This window comes from Seriola aureovittata, chromosome 12, assembly GCF_021018895.1.
Source record: "Seriola aureovittata isolate HTS-2021-v1 ecotype China chromosome 12, ASM2101889v1, whole genome shotgun sequence".
Classification (NCBI taxonomy): Eukaryota; Metazoa; Chordata; class Actinopteri; order Carangiformes; family Carangidae; genus Seriola; species Seriola aureovittata.
In genome coordinates this window covers 23,583,203-23,608,404 of record NC_079375.1, presented here as the reverse complement: position 1 = coordinate 23,608,404, position 25,202 = coordinate 23,583,203, and the positions used below count along the sequence as shown (strand labels likewise).

Here is a 25,202-nt window from a genome sequence, read left to right as displayed (position 1 = left end):
CAGTGCGTGCCGCTAATGTGAGAAATCAACAACATCAGTAACATCTGTATGTTGTCAAATGTTAATGTGACTCTTTCATGTGGCAGTTCATGACTCAATCATAGATGTTTTGAAAATGTGTTGGCAGACACTTTGATCCCCGCCTGCCACAGGCTTCTCCTCTGTGTGGATTCCTCCCTCTATTCTGTGTAGTAATTTCCTGTTTTATTTTGAAATTACTTACCTGAGGTGTCCATGATTCTATTAATTCCTTCCTTTGTCGTCCCAAGTCACACCAATACATCCAAATGAATTGTAGCTCTGTGAGTTTTGCCTACCCAAAAACTGTAATTTTAGGAAGTCATAGCTTGTGATGCTACATGACTTCATGTTTACATGGGTATTGTTTACATAATTGGAGGGCTCAACAAATGTATTTGTATGTATTTGTTGTTTGTAAACATAAAACCTTATTTTTAGTTGATGTTGGTGCAAAAATATTGTGAAACCTTTGATTGTGCAAAAAGGGGAAAAAAATAAATCTTCAGCGTTGTCTAACATGTACAACGTTACATGATTGTGTATCTTGACAAACATCCTGCTGTGAAAACCTGTGAATTGCAGTTCATTGTTTGTCTGTCTGAAATAAAACACGTGGGAGATATTCCCCCGCGGCTGACTGTATTAGTGACTCCAAGCCTTTAAAGCTGACGCATTCATACTGACTGTAGATCTGTAGACAGAGAGGTGCTGTGTACTTGATTATTGAGGTGCACCAGAGGAATCATTCTGAGGAGTCAGAGTCGTGCTGTGCTCCATAGCTTTAACCCCAACTCCCCTTCACACCATTCTACATTCAACACCACTGACACAATAATTACACACGTCTGAGCTGGGAGATTAGCATATGGCATAAGGAAACAGAGGATTTTATTTTACAGTGAGGGACTCTGTGGAGCACCTTTGAGAAAAAGTATTTAACCTTTAACTGCTTCCCTTAATGTCACATCACCCTCTTCCAGATGAGGGTCACAGCAAAACAAGGAGAGCAGGGTAATGTACTGTGGAGCAATGCTGCCACCATCTGGTGACACTGAGAACAACACTAGAAGTGGTGAAAAATTAAGTGGCAAAAACGTTAAATTACTGAAATGTTATATTGACATATTTTTTAAACTACAAAAAATAGAGACACTTCAAAGTGATAAATGATTGATGCATTAAGACAGTTGATCCTATCTTGGGAGTCAATGACAATGTAAAACAGAGAACTACTCTATTTATTTTAGCTATTTTCCTATTCAGTTAACTCTTTTTGTGTTTCACGTGAACAAGTATCTTCTTAAGTTCCTTTTTTTTAAAGTTATTTGACCGCTTAAATTTGCCCTTTAAAAAAAAGATAATATTCAACACAAAATCTACAAAGATTGCACTTCAGCACTTCGGCCTGATAACAAAAACTTATCCTGGGTATGTTGAACTTGTTTCGTAGTTCAGGCCTCAGGCTGTCAGAGTTGTAGCTATGGTGGGGTTTTTGGAACATGGACGGTGTCTAATGAAGTGGATAATGAATGGTAAATCTGAGATATGGATTTCTATAAAATCTCTTCCAGCTTGCAATTTACACTGTCCGAAATGGCAGTAAAGAAGAACTGTGTAATGTCACTCAAACAACCAAACAGCCAAATGAATTATTACTGTATATCACCACGGACGCACCTCCAGAAACACCAGTTATTGCTTATGAAGTAGGACAAGTTTACCATTTAATTTCGCTCTTGGTTTCTGCAATGCATGGAAAGTGCAGACAAGACGGTACCGAACATCCTTTCCACCTCCTGACTTGCAAAGAAAATCTCTTGTGGCAGCACTAAAGTAGGCAGCATCACTGAGTGTGTTCTAGACCACAAGGCACAGGAAGTGCTACTTAAACATTTACAAACTGCCTAGTTATTTTCTATCAGAGCTGACACATGTGACAAAGGAAATGAAAATGTGGTCCAGTTACCTTTTGCTTTTCACCAGCTGAGAGAATTAAACAGAGCTTGTTGCACATTTACGAAGATGACAACCAGACAAGCGAGGCTACTGCAAGAAACATCAGTGGAATTTTCAATGACAATAATCTTAAAATAGACCGTGTTGCTGCGTGTTCAGCTGACAATGTGTCTGTAATCCTTGGTAAACAGAAGTGGGAGCGGCTGATTCAGTGTGGCTGTAAATGCCATGTATTCCCTTGTGAGAAGTGACAGTGCTGAAGGCTTCTGAAGGTCCTGATGGAAAGAAAACTTTGTGCTTTGTTGTCTTATCTTTGATTCATGTTCAATCCCGGAGACTATTAACCAAAATATACATCTTTTTTTTGTTTGTTTTTTGAAAAACAGAAGATATAAGTATACCTTTTTCATCTGGGAACTGTGTTTGGAGGTCTTTCTACAAATCAGAGTGTACTTAAGATCATCATGGTTCATGATTTTGGTTAAAAGTTCCACAAGGCTCACTCCTGGGTCATCTAGTTTTCTCTGTCTATACAAGGACGCTTGGTTCTGTCTTACACTTGCAAGGCTTGTCCTACCATTCCTCTGCTGATGACAGAGGGTGCCATTTTTTTCACATTACACTGGAGAATCAGTGATTCTCTCCAGCAAAACAACCTGAAACAGCCCAAAGACATTATGACATAAAAAGGTAAATAAGATATTTAGTGCAGCATTTGGAGCTACACATTTATTTAGGTTTGAAAACTGATGGAAACTCATATAGATCTGGTCATTTTTAGACATTTTAATGCGGAAAATTTACTGGAGGAGTGCTGAAACTATAATGTCTCCCCCGCACTTCATCATTCAGTGGTGTGACATAGTTAAATGAACACACTCTGTGATCTTTGGTATCTTGGAAGCCAAGCTGCTCTCTTCTTTGGTCATGGTTGTAACTAACTGAAGTGCAGTAGTATGACATGTGCTGTTATATAAATACGTATGTATTTCACATGTATCCTGGCATTTATAGTCCTGTCAGTCAGTATTAGTGGCTGCTCAAAGAGACGGGATGCTGATTACACATCGAGGCGTCACTCCTCCCCCCCGATGTTATTCACACGTCAAGTCGCCTCACCCCTCAGTGTGTTCTCTGACAGAAATGTGGGAGTAGTGCTCATGTAGTAAAAGAAATGGATCCAGCTTGTTTTGGATCCACGGCGCAAAATTACTGAACACACAGAAATGAAAACGTGCCTCTGCAAAAATGTTTATAAAATAATTTCTCCTATAACCTAAACCTAAAAAAGATAGGATAAGAGAAATAATAATGATTGATATATTACGCAGTGGGAAATTGATTCTTCCTTCAATATCTACAGTAGTTGGGGAGGCTTTGATATAATTTGCGGCGTGTTTCCTTATTTGATCAAAGGGTCTAAGGATTGAGCGTGTTGTATCCTCTACAGACTGTGCAGCCAAATTTAGGAAAAATTGTGAATTCTCATATATAAATGAATAATAAATTGATTTGATTTCACTTTTCAAGCTTCATAGAGTTAGTTATTGCTACTAAAAGAGAGATAGATCGGTGTGTCATCTGTGAAGAGTTATCAAAGCGACGACTCGTGGCCAAGGGCAGAGAACAATACTGGAAAAGGAACTGACCCTCGTTGCACACCATTCATTAAAGTGGCGGATGATGATAGAGGACTGAGGGCTGACTGACAATCAGAAAGAGAAAATGTGGGTTAATGCACGTTTCCATCCACTACTGTGATGTGAATATGAGCTGAATGCAGATTAACAGCTGCTGGTGCCATTAAACAACAGAGGAAGTAGAGGAAAAGAGCACAACAAGACTGACACCATTAAATATGAGTCATTTTTCTTCTATTTATTTGCTATGCTTGGTTTTCATTGGACTTTGCAGCATTTTGTTTTTTATGGATACACAAACCTTTCCACCTCAGCCAGGCATAAAAACCACTCCAATGCAATGTGTATAGAAATACGCTTTGAGATAGTGGGGGGAAAGGTCTTGAGATTGACCCAAGTAGTACTGTAGCCCTGCCATATAACTGAGGACAAAAATATTTTCAGTATACTCCTTGAGTCGTTTACACTCACCAAGTATTCAGTTCTTTGTGGCATGGATTCCACAAGATGTTGAAAACAATCTCCCATTCTCCCACATCCCAAAGGTGTTCTGTTAGATTCAGATCTACTGACCGGAGAAGCCATTGAAGTGCTCGCTTACTTTGTGACTTGGGGCATCATCGTGCTGGAAGTAGCCACTAAAGGATGGGTACATTGTGGCCATTAAGGGATGCATATTATAACAGCACTCGAGGACAAGGTACAGGTGATTTTCAGCTTGAAGATCAAAGTCTATGACGGGATGATGATTATTACTGTGGAAACAAGTGAAAGGAATATGTCCTCGAGATGTGTATTTCAGTCATGATCTGTAACATGAAACATCCTCTCGGTTTAAGAGGATGCTTTTTCACTCCGCTGCTCTTCTGACAGATCAGCAGGTGAATAACCATAAATCACACGGGCTGACCATGAATTTCCTCTGAGCTGTATGATGAGTGACAACGAGTGCTTTTAGTCCTGCTGTTGAATGATTTATGTGAAAAGACCAGGGATGTACTGTGGGTAATTTTCCTTTTTCAAATCTTGCCCTGACATGAAAGTGGTACGAAGTGAGCAGAGATAGAGTAGAGTTTGTGCACACCTGACATCGACGGTCCAGGTAATGTTTGGGCCCAGGTGCAGACACCAGTTTCAGGTGGAGTGTTGGTAAGGTATTTACTAGGAAAAGAGTTGGCTGTTTTTGGAGGAGGTGAGATTGCGTCAGGCTGAAGACAGAGTTTCTGAGGATCTAGTTTGGCTCGAGGGATCACGAGAAAACCAGGTTAAGAAGGAGCACGAGGGAAAACACAAGAGATTACTCAAAGAAATACTAGAGCTGCCACCACTGAAGCCAGCTGAACAATCTGAGAGGAGCGAGCCGGAGTACTTGAGCAGTAGAAGATGAACAGATTGCCGTCAGGTGTGCAGGAAATTCCAGGAGCCGGGAGAGGTAGACCCGCCCACAACACACACACACACACACACACACAAACAGGGGAGGAGGAGACACAAGGTAGAGCAAGGAAACACAAGGTAAGGGAGAAAAAATGAAACACAGCTAGAGCCATGACAAAAGCCATGTCCCAGTTCAGGGTCCGCATCCTTCGGAGGCTGCATCTGAAGACCGACTGTAACAAAATGGTGCGAGAAATGCGGCCTTTTTTCCTGGGCAATGAAGGATCCAACGGGTGGGCCTTAGCAGCTCAACCTATCCCAAGATTCATTGCGCACTTGTAGTGAAAGTAATGAAACACAGATAGAGAGCCTGAGGATTACACCTTTAAATCTAAGTATCGGTACAGCTGGTGAAAAATAAGTTAAGTGTTGTCAAGGTTACTTGGTGACAGGAGCAAAAATCCTCATAGACCAGACTGTCTATCAATTGCGTTCGACATTCCCGGTCTATGTTTTGTTCTGTTTTTCAAAGTCTTCATTTTCCATGATTATCTTGTCATCCCACATCTACTGAGCTGATACCAAACACAACAAAAGAAACTTTCATGAGCACAGGCTTTAAATAATCAGCTTTAACATGCACTTGGCAGGTGTAACTGACATAAGTCATGACGGCTGAAATATACAGACCTAAAGTACCAAACTAAAACCACAGAACTAAAAGAAAAAACCTCTAAAAAAAACCATGTCACACAAAGTAGATGTCCTGCTGAGAGACATCTGATTGAAAGTGTGTGTGTGTGTGTGTGTGTGTGTGTGTGTGTGTGTGTGTGTGTGTTTGTGTGTGTGTCCCACTGAGGACCTTTATCATTTGTTTACCATGGACAGGGTGATTGCATTAGTTAAAATGAGTGTGCTCCCAATCCTACTCCACAGTGGAAAATATGTAGAGTCGAGGATGCAGAGTAAAGTCTTTTTAAAAAGACATGATGGAACTTTGTTGTGGAAATCAGAATGTATTGACATGTCATCTGCTATTCACAGCATTGGCAGCCTTAGCTATGTGTTGCCTTTCCCTCCAAAGGGCCCCCGACTGATATACAAGAATTGAATAATTCACCCACTTTAATACACACATATATATATATATATATATATATATATATATATATATAGTATATATAGTGGCCATGACAACTGGCCAACTGTGGTTTCTTCATTCAAAGATGTACCGCTGAAAGTGGGTGCTCGGCTGAAATCTTTACAGTCTATGCGTCTGAGCAGTCACTGAAATGGACCTGTCTGATGCAGCAGCTATCAGAGACCCTTACTTCTGAGAGGAAAATGAAACCAATCTATCCCAGTGGTGCTGGAAAACAGAAAATCGTAGACAACAAAAGAAAACATCCAAATAGTGTCCCCAAAACTGACCTCTGTCTGTGGTAAATAAAAAAAGAAAAGCCTGCTGACGACTGCACCCGCAGCACCGTCACAGCGTGCCAGCCAACCAACTGGGGCTAGTGAGACAGAAGATGCTGCTAATCAGAAGAACAACGGACAACAGAACCCTTTGAGTCAAACAAACGGTGATATTGATGAACAAACACTATAGAATGACAATCACTTTAGGAAGAAAGCAAGTGAAAGTCGCAGATTCTCAGCTATATTTACAGTAACTGCATCCCAACCTCAGCACTGCTCAATGTGACAGCACCTGTGACTGTAGCGAGTGCAGAGAAGTTTCTCACACCTAAAGCTCATGAAAATGCATCTGAGGTCATCCATATTCTCCAGGAGCGTCTGTCAGCTCTTGCCCGGGTTTTAATTGAGCATGTGGTAACGAGATCGCTGGACAGAGATGAACTTATTAGAGCATTCTCAAGCATGAGAGGAAGAAGATCTAAACAGCACTACCCCAGACTGAATCAATCACTTCAAGTCTTTTCACACATTTTTAGTAGAAATACATTTAAAACAAACTACTTATCTCACTCCATGTGGACCCGCTCCCCCTCTGCCTGTAGTGAGCTGTCCGTGGTGCTGAAAGAACAGTTCACTTTTAAACTGTGGTATTGCTCTTGTTGTTGATTTAATTTGAGGGAATTATTTAAATTGTTTTTACGTCAGTTTTGGATTATTTCTGTGTTGAGTCGTCCATGATTGTCTGATATACCAATAAACCATTATTGATGTAAACCAACTTGAATTGTGGCCTTTTTTTTATGGAGGGGTAGGGCCCCACATTAGCTCTTGAAATGGGTCCCCAGATTCTTAAGACTATGATTCACAGCGCGGGAAGGTTTCAGTGCTTATATTTTGGTTTTCAGATGTAAACTTCAATAAGACTGTTAGCAGACTATGCTAGCAGCTCTATGAGGCTGTATTTAGGCACAGCAGCTGTTTGAGTTAAACACTAACATAGGCATGCTAACAGTGACTCTTCACAGTGACAATGCTAACATGCTGATGTGTAGCAGGTATAATGTTGCTCATGTTCACTGTCTTGGTTTCGCATATTAGCAGGCTAACATACAGTATGTTAGATAGCACGAAACACAAAGTTTTTCAGGTATTTGGTAATAAAACAAAGCACGAGGCAGATTAAAAATGTGACTTGATGACACTGCTGGATTAAGAATTAGGGTATGTGTTATCACTCAAATGTTCTGGAGATGTTTTGCTAAAATGATAACCTCATGGTGGCTCTATAAGTCTGGGGACAGTCAACCCCTTTAAGGACTATGACTTTTTATTGCCCACTACATATGAATTACAAAGCAAGTGGTCCTGCAGGAACTTCCTGTCCCCTGGAAAGGCGACAGAGAGGAGGCCAATGAGTGGAAATGGGCGAGATATGATGATAATGTTTTTGCCAGAAATGTCATCTGAGGCACTTACTCCATCAATATTCGAAGGTAATACTGTTTTACAATTATTCATAACTCTGATGTTTCTCCAGAAATCATTAAGACAGAAAATGTTTAAAATTTGTATTTGCACATTTTTTTTTATATTCAAATAAGGGTCCATGTTTATTTCTGCCCAAAGCCCTTCTGGCCTCGGCACGAAGCTCTTTTACAGTCACTCCAACCAGGACTAGGATTAGTATTATGTTTATAACGAGGCTATCATACCCACTTATTTTTCAGAAGTCTAGTGAAATGAGAGGTAAAATGAGCTGAGTGTTACTGCACACCTTCAGCAAGGTCTGCTCACAAACATCAATATGGTTAATCTTTTACAACAGATTGCCTGAAATGTGCCGTTTGGTTCTTTGACGTCTGTGCCGGGTTTATTTCTGCCGGTTGCCTCAGGCGGTATTTCAAGGTGGACGGCTCATGAAGAGCCTCAAGGTGAAGTGCTGCAATATTGTGGTTGTCAGCCCTTCAATAACACACCTGCGAGTGTACATCTCAAGTGCTCAGTCTCCGTCAATGAGTCCTTTGTCTTGAGGATGTTGTGATTGGCTTTTTAACCATGTTCACCGCCTTTTTTGGTTTTCAGTAGGTCCATTATTTTTTCACTCTACAACTGGAGACCTCAGAGGGACTAACTTTTTTTTCCACCTCATCATCAGCAGTAACCCAGACCAGTTTGCAGCCGGCTGTCTCTAAACCCTGAGGAGCCCACTCCATAATCAGCATCTCATTATGATAATCAACACTCACTCACTCATTCAGTGACCTTCATCATGTTCTTGAAGAGAAAAAAGGGCAAAACCAAAGCACATCATCTCGCCTGCAAACAACAGAATTGTTCATTGATTATTATTTATTTATTGTTTATTGTTATAAGATGTTTTTCACATTATTACAACATATAAATCATTATCACCTTAAATCAACTGTTACCTGTGATATCAAAATGATGTAAAAACACATTTTTCCAAACTAAGTGTTGTAGTAAAACCAACAGGACACTATTGATGTGTGACTACAGAGTATAAGAGAGAATTTATTCAATATTTTTTGTAGTATCTGTTTTCGGAGTTGCACTTTGTTCCTGATCTCGACTCACAGCCGGCTGCACAGAGAGACCAGTGTTATTTCTCCAGCTCAGAGCACGGTTTGTTTTAATGAAAATTAGCTTGTAGCTCGTTGTCTACTTTACTATGGTAGGAGTGAGACGTTGTTTGTGTCTTGACAATGTTCATGTTATGACCTATTGAACACAACAAGTTTGAATCTGTGAATATCTTTTAAACTCTACTGAAGTCTCAAACAGTTAATTTTAGCATAAGGCTACAGTATTATCTCTGCTGAATTCAGGAGGAGCTGGTCTAACACAAGACAATAACAAGAGTCTGCAAAAACCCAAGTAAAACACACTTAGTGTACATACAGCATTTATACTGCAGCAGAAGCCAGCTCCAGCTGAGCCACAAACCTATAGCAGTGCATTTCAAATTGTTTGCCCAGAGCAAAGTTTTCATGGTTGAGTGTATATTTTAAGAGTGAGGGTATGTCTGCCGGGACAGATGCAGTGTGCAGGAGATTGTTCAGTGAAGAATCGTGTGCAGCCACTGGCTCGGGGTAAATTTAAAGACAGTAAAAGGATAAAGAGATGGAGGAAAGTAAAAAAAATGGTGCTGAAAGAGAAGCAGAGAGAAGTGGCAGAGACTTGTGTGCATAGTTACCCTCTCTTTCATATTCTGTGTGGATGTTTGACGGTGTGTCTGCTGTCTGTCATGTACATATTCATATAATGTGGTTGTATAATTTAACTCTCAATATAAAGCAAATTTCTATGATGATGATAACAGGCAAGCCTTGTAGGAATGCTATGGAGAATATGTAAAAGTCTCCTGCAAATGTCAATTTGTGTATCCTGCAGACACTTTTCATTTTCTTTAACTAAACTGAAATCATTTGAGAAACTAAACTGTAACTCTTATTTGTTCATGACAACAGTATTAGCTCTCATGAAGAAACAGACAGATTGTTTTCCAGGGGAAAAGTTTAATCCTTGTCATAGTGAACATGGTCCAGAGCTGCTGCAGTGATCGCAGCTGAGAGATGGCTGCTTTGATTCACAAAAACAAAAAAAAACACCATAGATCACAACCATGTTTGGGTCATGTGTTGGAAAGACTGCACAGAGGCGACTCAAAACAAGATATTTAAATATAGGCTACTGACTGAAGTCGGTCGATTTCGGTTCATCACAGTCACGATGCATCGTTAGCAGCTCACATGATTAAAAGGGGAAACTCACTCAGTTTGAAAGCCAAATACAGTTTTACTGCTTTGGTCTAAAACGATCCAGTCAACACAACAAATAACCAGAGTTGTAAGAAAATTAAGACTAGAGTTGAAGATGCTGAGGAAAAATAGCACAAGGAAATGAAAGCAGGAAATTGTATTCTCTGAAAAATGCAGTCAGGAAGTTGGAAACAAGGTGTTTTCTTTGCCCAGTTGACATTGTGTAAAAAATACAGACAATAACCCGGCGCCTGGGACCAAAGCAATAACATGTATCGCAATAACACTCGTAACTGAGTGGGATCTCCTCATATTTCTGTGGCAGTGAAAAATAGCAACATATACTTGGGAGATTTTGGGAGCTGGAAAGACTGCATCATTTTTTGTTCAACAAAGGGGTGACTATATTTCTTCTATTTGATGGACATTTATCACAATCATTATGTAACATGTTGCATCAATGTTTGAGTTTAACAAAAAAAAAAAAAAAATTGCATGAAATGATCAGATTCTACATGTGAACATCGACGTATGTAACAGCAAAATATCCAAAAGCATAAACATATTCAACATGAACATTTGCATACAGCAAATACATTATGAGCCTAGCAGTGATCCTGTGACTTGAATTAAAACCAGCTAAATCTAGATTTGCCACGTTATTGAACATTAACACCAGTATTCAGGTTAGGTCCTGCTTTCTAACTCAATGCATTTGTTCAACACACAATTTAAAGTGCAGAACTGTGATAAACTGTGTGACACAAAGTCAAAACATGTAGTGTTGCATCTATGAAAAAACCCCATCATCAGTGAGGCCTGACATGTCCGATTCATCATTTTAGACCCCCCCCCCCCAAATATCTGGAAATTTGAACACCCATATAAAATACATTTAAGAAAAAAAAAAAAAGATACAATCTAAAATACATTTCCAATCACAGTGCAATAAATTATGAGATTAACCCCAACCACCGTATCCTCAAACTGTGTCTGTTTCACACTGAGCTGAGATCAGTTACGCAACCAGGGACCACTAAGAAAACTGCAGAGGATCTCTTCATTATCCATACCAGTACTGCACTACAACTGTCCTCCAGCAGGTGGCGACATTACGTGCCGCATATGAGGACATTAGAAAACAACAACATGGGAAACTGTGGCTGCAGAACAAGGAGGCCCCGTGTCTCTAAACCCTGTGGCTGTGTGAACTAAAACAAATAATATCACATCGATTACTCCTACAGAAGTAGCTCATTAATCAATGCATATACAGTTAAGAATTATGTTAATATGATTACTTCTTTAATATAAATATGCTTTGCTGCATTGGTCGATAGGCCACTTGTTTCTCTCTCTACCGTTTTGGGTTTGTTGTTACAGGAGATTTTGATGTTGCAAGTGTGAAGCATGTAAAATGAATCCGATCACATGAACTGTGTTTGATAAGAAAACTGAAATCTTCACATTTTAAATACTGAAAAACTACTAAATCATGAGTCCAACAGTTTCTATCAACATTTCTGAACAAAACTTGTGAAATATTTACATGATATAATTTTCTTTGATGTGACTGAACTCGTTTCTTGACACCTGTATCCTCATCTGTGTCCACAGTGGATCAATATTCAATGCAAACACATCAACAACTGAGTGATTTTATGTCCTAGGCTGTAAACAAACGGTCTCCTTTTGTATGGTGACAGGTGTTTTAAAGCAGCGTGTTTGTATTATATTCAATCTTCTTATCCCCAGAACTAAACTGATAGCATTAGGGGTTCTTTTTAAATTACTACAAAGATCTGTCTGATTTTATTGTGTATTTTTCCTCCTGTCGACAAATTCCATGAAAAGTCCAAAAACCAACAATTAATACGCAAATATTGTGTGTGACGCCAAAACCTGATGGGTGTTATTCAGATGTGTCAGAGCTTCACTGGTGTCCAAAAACTCTTAAAAACACAGCAATGGGCCACAGTGTTGCACTGATTTACATATTCCTCCATTACCACGAACACACACACAATGTAGTCAGCCATACACACAGTCCTGCTACAACAAATACTCATGTGTGGATTAATCTGCAGGTGAGAGCGGTCCCCCAAAAATACACAATTTCCTCCTGTTTGAGTGATACTCGCTCGTTTTGTAAAATTAAGGTCTTCAAGATGAATGAATGGACTTGGGTTAAAGTTAGTAAGTTGTAAAGCACTGAAAGATAAACATCTTGTTGGTTTTGGTCTTTTTCATGGACTTTGTTGACAACAAAAATACAAATATCACCAGCATTTTCCTTTCAAGCTCCTAGAAGTTCACATTTTTTCCACTTCTGAGGTCAGACTGGGACATACGATCAAACGCACCAAGCGTTTGTCAGATCGTCCGACATGGTCTCCGATCCCCTTTTCCAATGGCAGAATCCAGGGGACAGTTTTTCTAACTTTCTGAAACAGACAATCTTGACACGATCAACCACTTCACAGTGAAAGTAGGCTCTTTTTTTCCCCCCTACATCACACAACACAAAAAACAGTGTGATGCAGCCAGGTGGAGGTAATGACAGGTGGCATCAAAGTGTTGCCATGTAGAAAGGGTACAAACACTTGTGTGTGTGCTTGTATGAAGACGATCAGATTCGTTTTAAGAAAACAGAGGCATTTAGGATTCAGACCCGACAACAAACCAGCGCCGCGTTTGGATGACTTTGGTGTCCGAGTTCTTTCCACTGAAGGGTTATGGTGACGAACAGGCTACATGGTGAATTCCATGAACTACGCTTTGACCATCTGAACTGAAATCTTTAAACATTGAAGATAACAAGCAGCTACAGCAGCCTCCCGGAAAGTGCAGCAGTCCCATTCGGTGACAGTGAGTTCTGAGTAGCAGTGACCTCCTCGTACATATCCTCCCGCTGAGAATCACTCCCCCTTGTGGCAACAAGAGATAAAATCTCTGGGTATCCAACTGACAGCGTAAATGCAAAAAAGGAAACTACCTGACAGTTTTCTACTAATTAATGCTACACATGAGGCCCAGAGACACAGCAGCCATAGTTGAGATGTATGCTTCTAAGCCTAAAGCCAAGTAGAGACAGAATGAGAGGGCAGTCGGTATGCAATGTTGTGTCTCCAGGAAACAAAATCGACCTCACACAATAAACAGAAGGTTTTCCGCTCTGCCTTCTGTTTCTTAACTCATTCAGGGCAGTCGTCACTCGCCAGAATTTGGGGGGTGGGGTGTGGCATTTTTAAAGACAGGGGAAGGTGATGGAGGCTCTCACAGTTGGAAAGACCGAGAAAGCCCTCGTCCAGTGACCCGATGCTTTTGAAATTCTTAAACCGCAGAAACGTAAAATAATCTTCCCCAACAGCAAACTCAATCAAGTTTAGTTCCATTTCATTCAAATGTCCCAGAGCGAGAAGCCCGCAGGATGAAACCTGCAGAGGTCACAGGAGAAGGACCGTCCTCTTCTAACTGGAAGCTTCATGGCTCTCGGTTGACTCTCAGTGCACGTCACGGTGACCATGGTCAATCGAAGACAACCAGAGCTGATCACCTCAGAGTGGGGTCGGGGGTCAACTAGAGTTCAAAAGTTTGTTCCTCCGTCAGCCTCACTCCCCCCCCCCTCCACGTTTTTTCTCATCCTCGTGTGACTGGACAGCGCCTCTTTTTGGAGGCACAAGAGTTGGTGAAAAGAGGCATACCATTGCAACGTGATGAGAAGTGAGTGTATGAGTGGATGGGTGGGGGGTTGGTGTTACCATATGTGGGATTCACAATGAGTCATTTTAATGACACCCACCCCTCCACCTAGCCGGCGGTAGTTCATCCCCCCGTACAACCTGGAAAAGAGGGCGAAAGTCAAATGGCAGAACAGAAGAAGAAGAGGAGTGAGACTGTGGAGACTGACTGTTGATGGACAGACAGATAAAGCTGCACTCAAGATTAATTAATTAATTAATATCACTTAATCTAGATAAAGAGTTGCTTTGTCGTGGCTTTCCCTGTAACTTTCAGAATATTTTTGATGTAACAGTTTACTTCTAAATGTGTGTATGTACTCTTCACTTTTATTGCAAATACGGGTTTATGATTTTTAATGATGCTAATCAGGCTGCAGTGATGTTTTTTTGCAGCAATATATCCAATATTTGTCCATTCATAGCGGTCAACAATGATGCAGTATCAATATGCTTTAGGATTTATCTTGACATTACAGTCTAAGCAAAAAATTCACAAACTAAATGTCTGTAAAAGGGTGTAGCTGTTACTTTGGATAATCTATAGATAATCTGTGAATGTATTTTTATTTTTGAAAGAAATACAAAGTACTTCTTACAAAACTGTTGAGGTTACGCAGGTTATTCAGACGAATGTGGGAGTTGTTTCTAGAAATTGATTCTGCTGCCAAATCCATTCGCCCTAACTCTTAATGTTCGTTTTTCAGACTTCATAAACATGTTTGTGTAGAATGTGCTTTGTGATACAGGAAGTATCACAGTTTCCCACACTTTCAATATGTCGTCTAACTACAGACTTACTTTGTCTGTTTCTTTTTGTTTAGTTTTTTGTTGGATTTTTACAGACCAGCTAATTGCAACTGATGCAATATGGGAAAAATGCCGACAGGCATCATATAAACTGCAAACTTTTACAATAAATCACATATTATTCTAAGTGTGTAATTAATTCATTATGACTATAATAATGTTTATATTTAGATATTTGCTTTCTATCCAGATTTACTGGTACTATTTCTTTAGTGCCACATACCTCCATGTGTTGGCATCGGGGTCGTAGACTTCTATAGTTTTGAGATACGTCGTCCCATCAAAGCCTCCTACTGCCATGAGCTGACCGTTCACCACAGCCAAGCCCACCTGCAGGTACAATTACACTTCAGCCTCAAACACAGGTTAAAGAATTTCCCAGGATCAATGGCAACTGAACCAACACATTTAACAGATTTAATTCAATTCATTCATAAACTATGGATTACATCACAACACCACAAACTCCCAGCACACACTCACCCCGCTCCGTCTGGAAGTCATGGCCACTACAGGAGACCACTGGTTGGTCCGGGGGTTGTATCGCTCTGCACTGCTCAGCTCTGTGGTGTCGTCTCTCCCTCCAACAGAGTAAATCATATCCTGGTAGACCGCACAGCCCAGGTGCTTCCTCCTGGTCCCCATCGGAGATACAGTGTGCCAGCGGTTCTCTTGGGGGTTGTAGCGTTCCACTAAGGAAAAGAGAAACGTGACATCTCCTTGTTGAAACATGCCAACAGCTTCCTTCTCATTTCTCGCCATCATTGTTACAACTGAGTGTTCGTTATTGTATTTTCTCGTAATTGAGTTCCATACCTGTATTTAATGGTGACGTCCCATCAGACCCTCCCACAGCATACAGAAATCCCCCCAGCACAGCCACAGCTACACCCAGTCGCCTGGTGCTCATGGACGCCACGCGAGTCCATTTGTTTTCCTTAGGATCGTATCTGAAGGATGGGAAGGATGATGTCAGATTACACAGAACTATTTTCACATTTGAAGTCATAAATAAAGGAGTTAATACATAATTATTACGAGTATTATATCTGTATGTGACGTTGGTGCAAGTCTGGTGAGTTGAATGGTGAAGCTAAACATGTAGAGCCCAAACGCATGTTTCATGTTCAACATTGAAACTGATGAAAGAATTAAAGCTGAGCCAAGACATCAGCTGACTGATACCTTTCCACAATGTTGAGACAGGAAACTCCATCCTGTCCTCCTACAGCGTACAGATAACCACCGAGAACAGCCACGCCCACACTGGTGCGACAAGTGCTCGTGGGAGCCACATCACTGCTCCACTGGTTGGTCTTAGGATCATATCTGTACAACAGGAAAATGCAACAGAGAAAAAGTCAACATTTTACTTTTTAGAAATGTGAGTAATAAAGAACGGAGGGAGTGAAGACGGAAGTAAAAACTCCAGTGATCAGGCCATACCTCTCCACAGAGTTGAGATATGAGGATCCATCGTGACCTCCCACCGCATACAGCAAGTCATCCAGAACACTGACGCCGACTCCACACCGCCGTTTACTCATCGACGCGACCATCCGCCACTCGTTGGTCTGAGGATCATAACGCTCCACGCTGGAAATGGCGTCTCCGCTGCACCAGCCGCCAACTACAGGACAACGAAACATGACTCACTTTTTACACTTTTCCCTCGCACCGGCAGCAGTGTATACATAGTGAAAATAATGAATATTTTTGGGTATTCATTTCAGTGACTGATGGTACCGACCTGCGAAAAGTACCTCTCCACAGCGGATGGGTTTCCTCGGCCGTGTTCTGGGGCCCTGCATCAGCGGCCGCTCCTGTGGCAGCAGCAGGTAATTCTTAGCCTCATCAACCAGGTCTCTGAAGCAGCAGAAAAACAAGTATACGATATCAATGATGTCAATCATAAATTAAGTTACATATTATCACCATATCAGCATGTAAAATGAATGTAAAATAAAGGCTGATGTCTCTTCTTTCCGCCTCTCAGATATTTTTCCAACTAGACCATTCCTTTAAATTTAAAGGATTAAAGTTTAGGAAACCAGAAAATTCAGGGATTTATATCTGCACAATCACCAGTTTCCCCCCCAAAATTTTTTGAATGTTTGACGACTTTTATGTACACAAATGGCACCAACCTGCACTCCTCGTCACTCTTGATGAGAGGATCTGAACCCACAGTGCCCACGAGAAATTTAGGACTGAGCAGCGGCAGACGGACGTGCTGCAGGACCTGTGGAGCAGAAGTGTCCTTTAGCTACAGCAGTAATAATGTTCAGAGTTAAAGCACGGCTCGTACACTGATTACCGTACTTGCTGCGGTAGCTGTAACGGTCGTGTTAGGATGTGTTCTTCAACAACAAACCTGCGGTAGCTGTGGTCTGCGCTCCTGGATGCTGTATTTCACCCACGCCATCACAGCATTAAAAACCTGCTCCTCGCTCCGCACGTTGAGCTCATCGCTGGAAATGATGTCGATCAGCTGATTTGCGGGCAGCAGCATGAACTCCTCACTTTCCATCACCTACAACAGCAGAGTAGACGAGTTAGTGAGCAGCTCTGCCACAAAGAGAGAAACAGTACATTCAAATTCTCTACAGATAAAATCAGTAAATCAAATTCATAACCATCCAGTGCTGCACTTATGACACAGCATTTATTCCCCTGACACCTGAAAACCACCTACTACAAACCATGTGGTGTTAAGTAAAGAAAGCAGAACCTGTGTCACTGTGAATGATCTTTCTATTTGAATCTTTTGACTTAAATGCAAATTTTCACACAACTCCCAAATGTTTAAAATGTACATACATGTCAGGGATGCACTGCACACACCTGACTGATGATTCACAAGAGACTGTTCTAATGGCGGACATCTTGGCAAGTAGTGGCAGGAAATACACAGGTGTAATTAAAAACATCAATAATGGTTGCATCTTATATAGTTTGCTGGTATTTTGAATGACGGCTCAGTTGTAGGACTGACTGAAACAGTTGTTGTTTATGGCATTTGTTCTACGTTTTAAGTTCTACCAGTCAATTTAGACAATATGCCTGTCACCAACATTAATAATCAACAATCGATTGACAGAGAGTGTCACGATTGAAACCGTCCTCCAGATGTAGCCGTTTGTCTCGATGATAATAGTTGTAAAATGGTGCCGACAGCTGTTTGACTTGTGAGACATCCCTGAAAGTTGCCCATGTTCCAGCCAGACTGAGGGGAACTTTGACTGAATTTATTATTTCAGGGGGCTGGTTTCACAAAGATTTTTTTCATTATTTTTTGGATTTTGACTATGGCCTAGATCTAATAAACAGTCAGACTTCTGACCGCTTCACAATAAAGCTGTTCTCGTCGACCTGTTTTTCTATTGCTGTTGTCAGACAATGAAACCAGTATGAACTAGAGACTGAAACGCAGCCCATTAAGACAACATGGTAACCAGCAGTCACCTCCAAGCCATTTGCAGGACAGTACTGGAAACTAGTAAAGTAGATAAGCTTTGTCCAAAACGTTGCTAGATTTGTCGCTAGTTGCTTTTTTTTTTTCCTCCCAAAGTTGTTTACGAGAACCACAGTCACTTCAGTCAGATGGCAACAGACATATACATTTACAGGACTGGCCCCCACTGTTGCAGTCCAGCTAAAACTATAACTAGCTGCACATGGGAAAATGTTTGTACAAAAATACAAAGTAGAACTGAAACAGAGAGGAGTGTGTCGTCACTTTTTCTTTTTAAAAAAATCCAGCTTACATTTATTTTGAAAAGCAACACACTGTGAGGCTCTGAACCTCTTCGAAATGTGATGCTTCCTTTTTCTGTGCTGCTCAAGCACAAGCTTCAAAAGTCACATGCCTCCAAGTGATGTTTATAATCATGAGTCAATACACTGTCTGGACTTTTTCCATGTTTACAAGCCGCAGTGTAACTATAGTGTCAAACACACAGAAACACATCAACAACCATATTAGTTACTGTGTGCACACATCCTGAGGCCTGGAAAAAGTCAACTGTGCAATGATGACGAAACATAGTATATAAACACCGACACGTTTGATTCCACATGCTGTCTGTAAGTTTAAGTTTCTTACATGTTTTTTACAAAAAGCATGAAAAGTAAAGCTCTGACTCCTAGCTGTAAAATAAATACCTGTATCGTGTTCTCATTACGGAGCATTTCTAAACTTACCTGCGTCATTTCTGTAGCACAGTGCTACATGTGGCTTCTTTAGAAATTGAAGGGACTGTGTACAGTTCTTCTCATATATCTACATTCTTACCTCCTGAAAATTGTGCTGGGTGAACTTGTCTGCAATGCGGAGCAGCTCGCGGCAGGAGTGCGTGTCAGCGAAGGCCCTGATGCCCAGACAATTTGATGGATCCAGCTGCCTTTTCAGAAACTCACAGCAGGCCTCCTGGATCTCAGCCAGCTGGAGGAGGCAGGCTGCAGGGAGCAGCGTCTGAACGTTCCCCTCCTCTACAGTCACCTGGGAGCGGGGAGGGCAGGACACAACACTCGTCACATATACTTTACGTTACACCAACAGTTTAAACAAAGGGCAACGCTGCAGCAGCTTCTCACTGTCCCCACAGGCCTCTTGATGGCCTCCTCACACTGACACACAGACGACCTGGAGGGATATGTTGCTGTATCCTTCTCCTAATTGGAACTTTTCAATTAAAGTACCTTGTTATCTGAAAAGTTCTTTTTCAAGATACTGTATGTTTTCTGATAAGAAACCCAGCATTTAGACTGTATCGACCCCATTTATTTACTTAACCTGAAATCACTTGTTACACCTAACCCGACTACAGAGAAAAAAAAATCGAAATTCTACTAAAACAACTGGCTGTATCAGTGACGATTTAAGTGCATCATATTAAAGCATGTGAAGACTTGTGCAATTATGATTTTATTTTATTTAACAGGAATAATACACAATACGTATCTCCTTTGAAAGGTAACTCTTTACATTTTACAACCAAAATGTCTGAACCAAAGTTACATGAGCACAAAGATGGTAGGAATCAAAATTTTTGAGCTTTGCCTTTATTGGCATGAAAAAAAGCAAAGACAGAATCAGGAGACTCGGATCTTTAAAACAATGTATAATTTGTCCATGTCGTTTAAAAAGGTTAAAAACAGACATTTACACTACAAAAATATTTGGAAGCCCCATTAACCCCGCTTGCTGCCCGAGCCATAAATAAAGATATGCTTAAATAAATTCAAACTTCTCATCTTTCTTTCACCGACTTGAAGCAGATTTTTAAAAAAAAGCTCCCTCTCTTGTTAGTATTTGTTCAAATGCGAATAGCATTGGCACAAACCACACATCATCAGTCTCTGATGCCAAATATCAATAAAGCACTGTTCTGTGGTACTGCTGTTACCTGTGAGGTGTAGGCAAAGTCAATGAGCAGCTCCATGGCTCTCTCATCGATGTCTCGGATAACGACCTCAGTCTGCCTGCTTTCTGCCAGCTCTCCAGTAAACATGGCCCTGTGCAGACACACAATATCCTTACAGTCAGTCCACCTTGCACTTTGATGTTAATTCATTGGCCAGTGGGTTAATTTACAGATATATTTATCTTTAACTAACGAATACAATGCGTCTCTGGGTACCTGAAGTAGGGGCTGCAGGCCGACAGGATGACACGATGAGCGTAAATCTTCTTGGCACCCACCACCAGCACCACGTCACAGAGCTCCCGGTGTTTTCTCAACAGGTTGATCACCTCCAGGGTCTGTCGTGGGTGTTTGTCTGAGACGTAGGGCATGCGTGCAGGCTGGGGGACCCCTTCAGGGAGTTTGTTGGGGTCCCCCAGAGTACAGCGGCTGGTGATGTCCATTCCAGTGGCGTCTTGGCGTGCGCTGGTGGCCCTTAACATTAACCAGATGGGCAACAATAAAGCGAGTAAATATATAGTCAAAAGTTTGTGTGTAGTCAGGTGAGTTGGTGTTGTTAGCATTCATGTTTACTCTGAACGCAGTGGCAACAAAAAGCATGTGAGGAGAGACATGAAAGGAGAAAGGGATGTTTTGTTTGTTGTTGTCTTTAAGTTCAGCTAAACAAAAGAAAACTGTCTCTCAAACTGGATTTTACAACAGGAAAATGCAAATGGTTAATTTGTTAGCCAAATCCAAACTGGTATTTTTGTCAAGCCTGACTTTGTTGTAAATACAAAAAAAAAAAAAAAAAAACAAAAAAAAAACACGTGCTATATTCAAATATATACAGTATATCAGAACAAGGTCGAGCAGACTTGAAAGGACACATGAATCAAGGCAGGTACAAGATTATCCTGGAAGAAAAACATGCTTCCTCCTGGTCTGACAATGTTCCCAACCCTGAGGATTGGTTTTTCCAGCAGGGCAGTGCTCCATGTTACACAGCCAGGTCAATCAAGCTGTGGATGGAGGACCACCAGATCAAGACCCTGTCATGGCCAGCCCTATTTCCACACCTGAACCCCACTGAAAAAATCTGGACTGTGATCGATAGCAATGTCAAGCACGCCCAGAATGAAAACCGTGGGTGAAATATTGATTTCTAAACTCTTCCCAAGTTAAAACATTAGTATTGTGTTGTTTAAAAATGAAAACTTGCAAATAAATGCTCTGGACCAACACGGCTCAGGCTTTAAAAAGGTGCAAGTCTTTGCTGTTTCACTCCTTCATCGGTTCAGGAGAAGAGGCAAACATGTGGGCTGATATGGAGAACAGTGTTCAGGGCCTGAAGTATGAGATGAAAGCATAAGAGAGGCAGCATTAGAGTTTGGCCTAAGAGCATCACAAAGCATGTCCAAAGCAGTTCTAATTTTGGGTTGAAGTGGCAGAGAGCAGGGAAGCTTACCCTCATCTTGATGTGAACCCTAAGGCTATACCTCTATTAACAGACGGTCCTTTACTCAACTATACCAGATAGAAAATTTGCACGCAGTTCTCCCAAAACCACTGTAAATTATGCTGTTACATTATATCAACTATGGCAGGTCTAGCACAGTGGGAATTCAAGTTATCAGAACATTATATTATAAACGTCAGATATATTATTTCAAACATCAACCCTTAATAATATTGAGATGTCAAATTCTGCTATTTATATCAAATATGTTTTCCGGGATCTCAGTCATTGTGTGTGCAGATTTTGAGGGAAATAGTTTTGGAGTCATTTACTAGTTTTTGTATCATCTAAAAAGAGGTTTGTGTGTTATCACATGCTGTCGTCCTGTTTCACACATCAACATCCTGAGGGTCACTCTGTGTGTGGGGCGAGTGCACTACAGCTATCTCTTAGGACCAATGTGTACGATTTAGTGGCATCTAGTGGTGAGGTTGCAGATTGCAACCAACTGATGACCCTTCCCTCACCCCTCTCTTTCCAAGCGCGTAGGAGAACTTACGGTGGCCTACAGGTAACATCGTAGTGCAAAAGTCCCGCTTCCTATGTGGATATGAAGTGTTCATTATACACAAATGAAAACATAAATCTGAATATTATAATTAATTTCTGCCAATAGATGCACATTAACCCTACACACGGGTCCTTTAAGGCAGTAAACCCAGAATGTTACATATTCATCTCACAGTAGGGAGCCTGCCAGACCCATACTGAATTAAAGTGAAAATTACACTGTTTTAAATACAGAAGAAAGAAGGAGGTAAATAACTGATTAACTTCCAAAATGAGCTTAGAATTTTCCAACAAATCACAACATCCATCTCTTTTCCCCAGTAACTTGTCCATTTTCCCTAAAAGTACATCTGGTAATCCATTCAGTGCAGTTTTTATTTTTGAGTTGTGGACCTGGGTTGGTGGTTCCCATCAATGTGAGGGCACTAGTTTTATTTTTTAACCGAGCCCACACTATAAAAAGAACTGTTTGGATTTCCTGCTCAACATCGTTCGTTTACCTAACTCTCCATCAAAACATCAACCTGTCAGAGGACTGACATTGACCACAGGCTTAAATTAAAAGCCAAAGTGAAGCAATAGAGCTGTGGTCAGATCCACCCAGTCCTCTGGGAGTTGGGAGGTGTGGGGAATTCTTTATAGAATCCCCAATGACTGGTCTTCAAGAGGATCAAGGGGAAACTGTATAGCAGGGAGTTGTCCGACTCATGCACAAACTTTTTTGGGTGACGAGTGTCGCCGAGTCATGCAGGGTTCACACAAGATCTTTTAATATTTTCCTCTGACTTCCTCTGACCAAATTTCATTACTATAGTGGATATTTGTGGTTGTGGTGACATAAAGGAGGAAGGAAGGAGCACACATTCCTCCATACTTGAAAACCTACCTGCGCATTGGCTTTGCTTCCATGCACTGAAGAACAATGTTTGGTCCAACACCTTGAGGTTAACCTACAAAGCCGACAAAACAAAATCAGGTCCTTAAAGTTTCTAATGATACCTTATGATTCCTTTTGAAAAACATTCAGCCTGCTGACAAAAAAACTATGATATCTTCTTTTGAAGATATTATAGTATCCTGTCCTGCTACCTACTGAATTTGATCTGTAGCTATTTCTCACAAAGATGTCAGATTGATCTGTTTGCTTACACCGAGTCACCAGTTTCTGTGTTTTTTTCAGACACGGCTGTATAATCTACTGCAATAAACCCTGCCTTCATAAAGTTTATAGTGTACAGATTTTACTGACAGTGTCAAACAGGTGTTTAATAAACTCCGTGGTCATTTTGAGACTATAAATAGCTGTGATAACATTTCTGCTCATCAGTTTCCCATCATGTATGTAAATGGGGGTGGACATTGTGTAACACCACAACACCATTACTAACTACAGCCTCACAAATAACCACAGACCTGTACTTCTCTGTTAGAAAACTATAAACAATCAAAAACATTATTCACTACAAGCAAGGTAGTATGTATAAGAAGGCAGTTGTATTGGCCTGCCATACATTTTAAAGATACTAATACACTGTTGACTCTGTGCATTTCCTAGTTACACTCAACTGTTAAGTTTGGATAGCATGACCCCTCATATGATGTAAAACCCTTTCCGCTACATCATCCCCACAGAAACTAATACTTAAATAATTTTCCCATTTGACATTGAAAGCAGTTTGTCCTCAACTAGCTGCTGAACTCTGACTGCTGATTCCCAAGTCCACAGTTTTCAGATAACATTACACATTATTAACCATGTCACAGATCAGGATTAATTAGTAGGAGACCAAGAACGCAGAGCGGACACTGTTGCACGGGATCAGTTAAACTGCGGCTTACATGTTCATCTAATGTTAACATCAGCTTTGTGTCTAAATATCCTCAGTGTAAGTCACATCACATCATATAATGTTTATACATAGTCGCTCCTTGTGAGTTATTCGTTTCAAGCCAGCTACATTCTTCGCGTGACTAACAAGTGGCTTAGATATGTAAACTGCTTGTGGTTAGCTATTTCAGTAGATAGCCAGATCCGGATACGCAGTCTGCTAATCAGTTAGCTAATCACATTTCCCGATAGTGGGACAAAAAATTGGTTTCAATTAGGTTGTAGCAGAAATGCTTTAGCTACATAGACGGAACACGTAGTTGCGAGGCTAAATGTATTTGTACAGACTTGAAAAAAATCAACAAGCTAGCTAATATTAAACGCCTGGGAACGCTATGTGCTATCGCTAGCCCCGTGGCAAGGTATCCACTGGCGATTCCGATCACAAAGCAAATGCATAACGTTAAAGTGAATCCATTCAACCAAAGAAAACGAGAGTTAGCAACAAAATTAGGGCATTCATTTGTTAGCCAAAATGTCCAGGCTAACTGTGGCCGCTTGAGAGTCAATCTGTCTCACAGCATCAGGTCAGAAACCACGGGCTGGATATCATAAACTGTAATGCTAACATTAACTAAGTTAACGTCAGCGCTTTCCGAAACGTCATGTGCTGATATTGTTAGCAGTGACAACTATCTGACAAAAAGTAGACATGGTCAAGATGGTGTTTACCTTATATTTCCATCCTACCGACACACAGAAGTAGCCCAGGCTGCTAATGTTTACACTTTTATGCCGTCGGTTAAACACTGGTGCTTTTCTTCCTCGATAACATGCGCATGCCAAATGCCAAACGCCATATCCGGACAGAGTGTTTTCAAAATAAAAGGCATGGGATTACGTCATTGCATAAAATATTGTGCAGACCACAGACGAGAATATAAAAATGTTAAAAATGCTAAATTTGCACAAATCCACAATTAATTAAATAATTCAAACAATACCAAAGTAATTTCCACAGTTTATATTTACACCAAGAATGGCAGGATATTTAAATAATATAAGTAGATAAATATGCACGCGTGATTTGATACGCATGACATGCCAGTATAAAAAAAACCCAGTATGTTTATTTACCTGCCTAAAATCAAAAGCAGGGGGGCGGCTTGTGGGGCTCTTTCCAAAAAGCCCCGAA

General features: G+C 40.8%; 1 protein-coding gene across 1 annotated transcript; it reads right to left on the bottom strand.

Moving 5' to 3' along the window:
* Positions 1–9,932: 9,932 nt before the first annotated feature.
* Positions 9,933–24,865, bottom strand: klhl20 (kelch-like family member 20). Its single transcript, XM_056391706.1, has 14 exons — positions 24,740–24,865; positions 23,066–23,129; positions 20,388–20,645; positions 20,154–20,262; positions 19,040–19,246; positions 17,120–17,278; positions 16,893–16,987; positions 16,496–16,611; positions 16,192–16,375; positions 15,931–16,074; positions 15,562–15,695; positions 15,229–15,437; positions 14,969–15,075; positions 9,933–14,037 (listed from the first exon to the last, which is right to left on the bottom strand). The coding sequence occupies exons 2-14, from the start codon at positions 23,086–23,088 to the stop codon at positions 13,953–13,955; spliced, it is 1,830 nt and encodes a 609-aa protein (XP_056247681.1). The 5' UTR covers positions 23,089–23,129; positions 24,740–24,865; the 3' UTR covers positions 9,933–13,952.
* Positions 24,866–25,202: the final 337 nt, after the last annotated feature.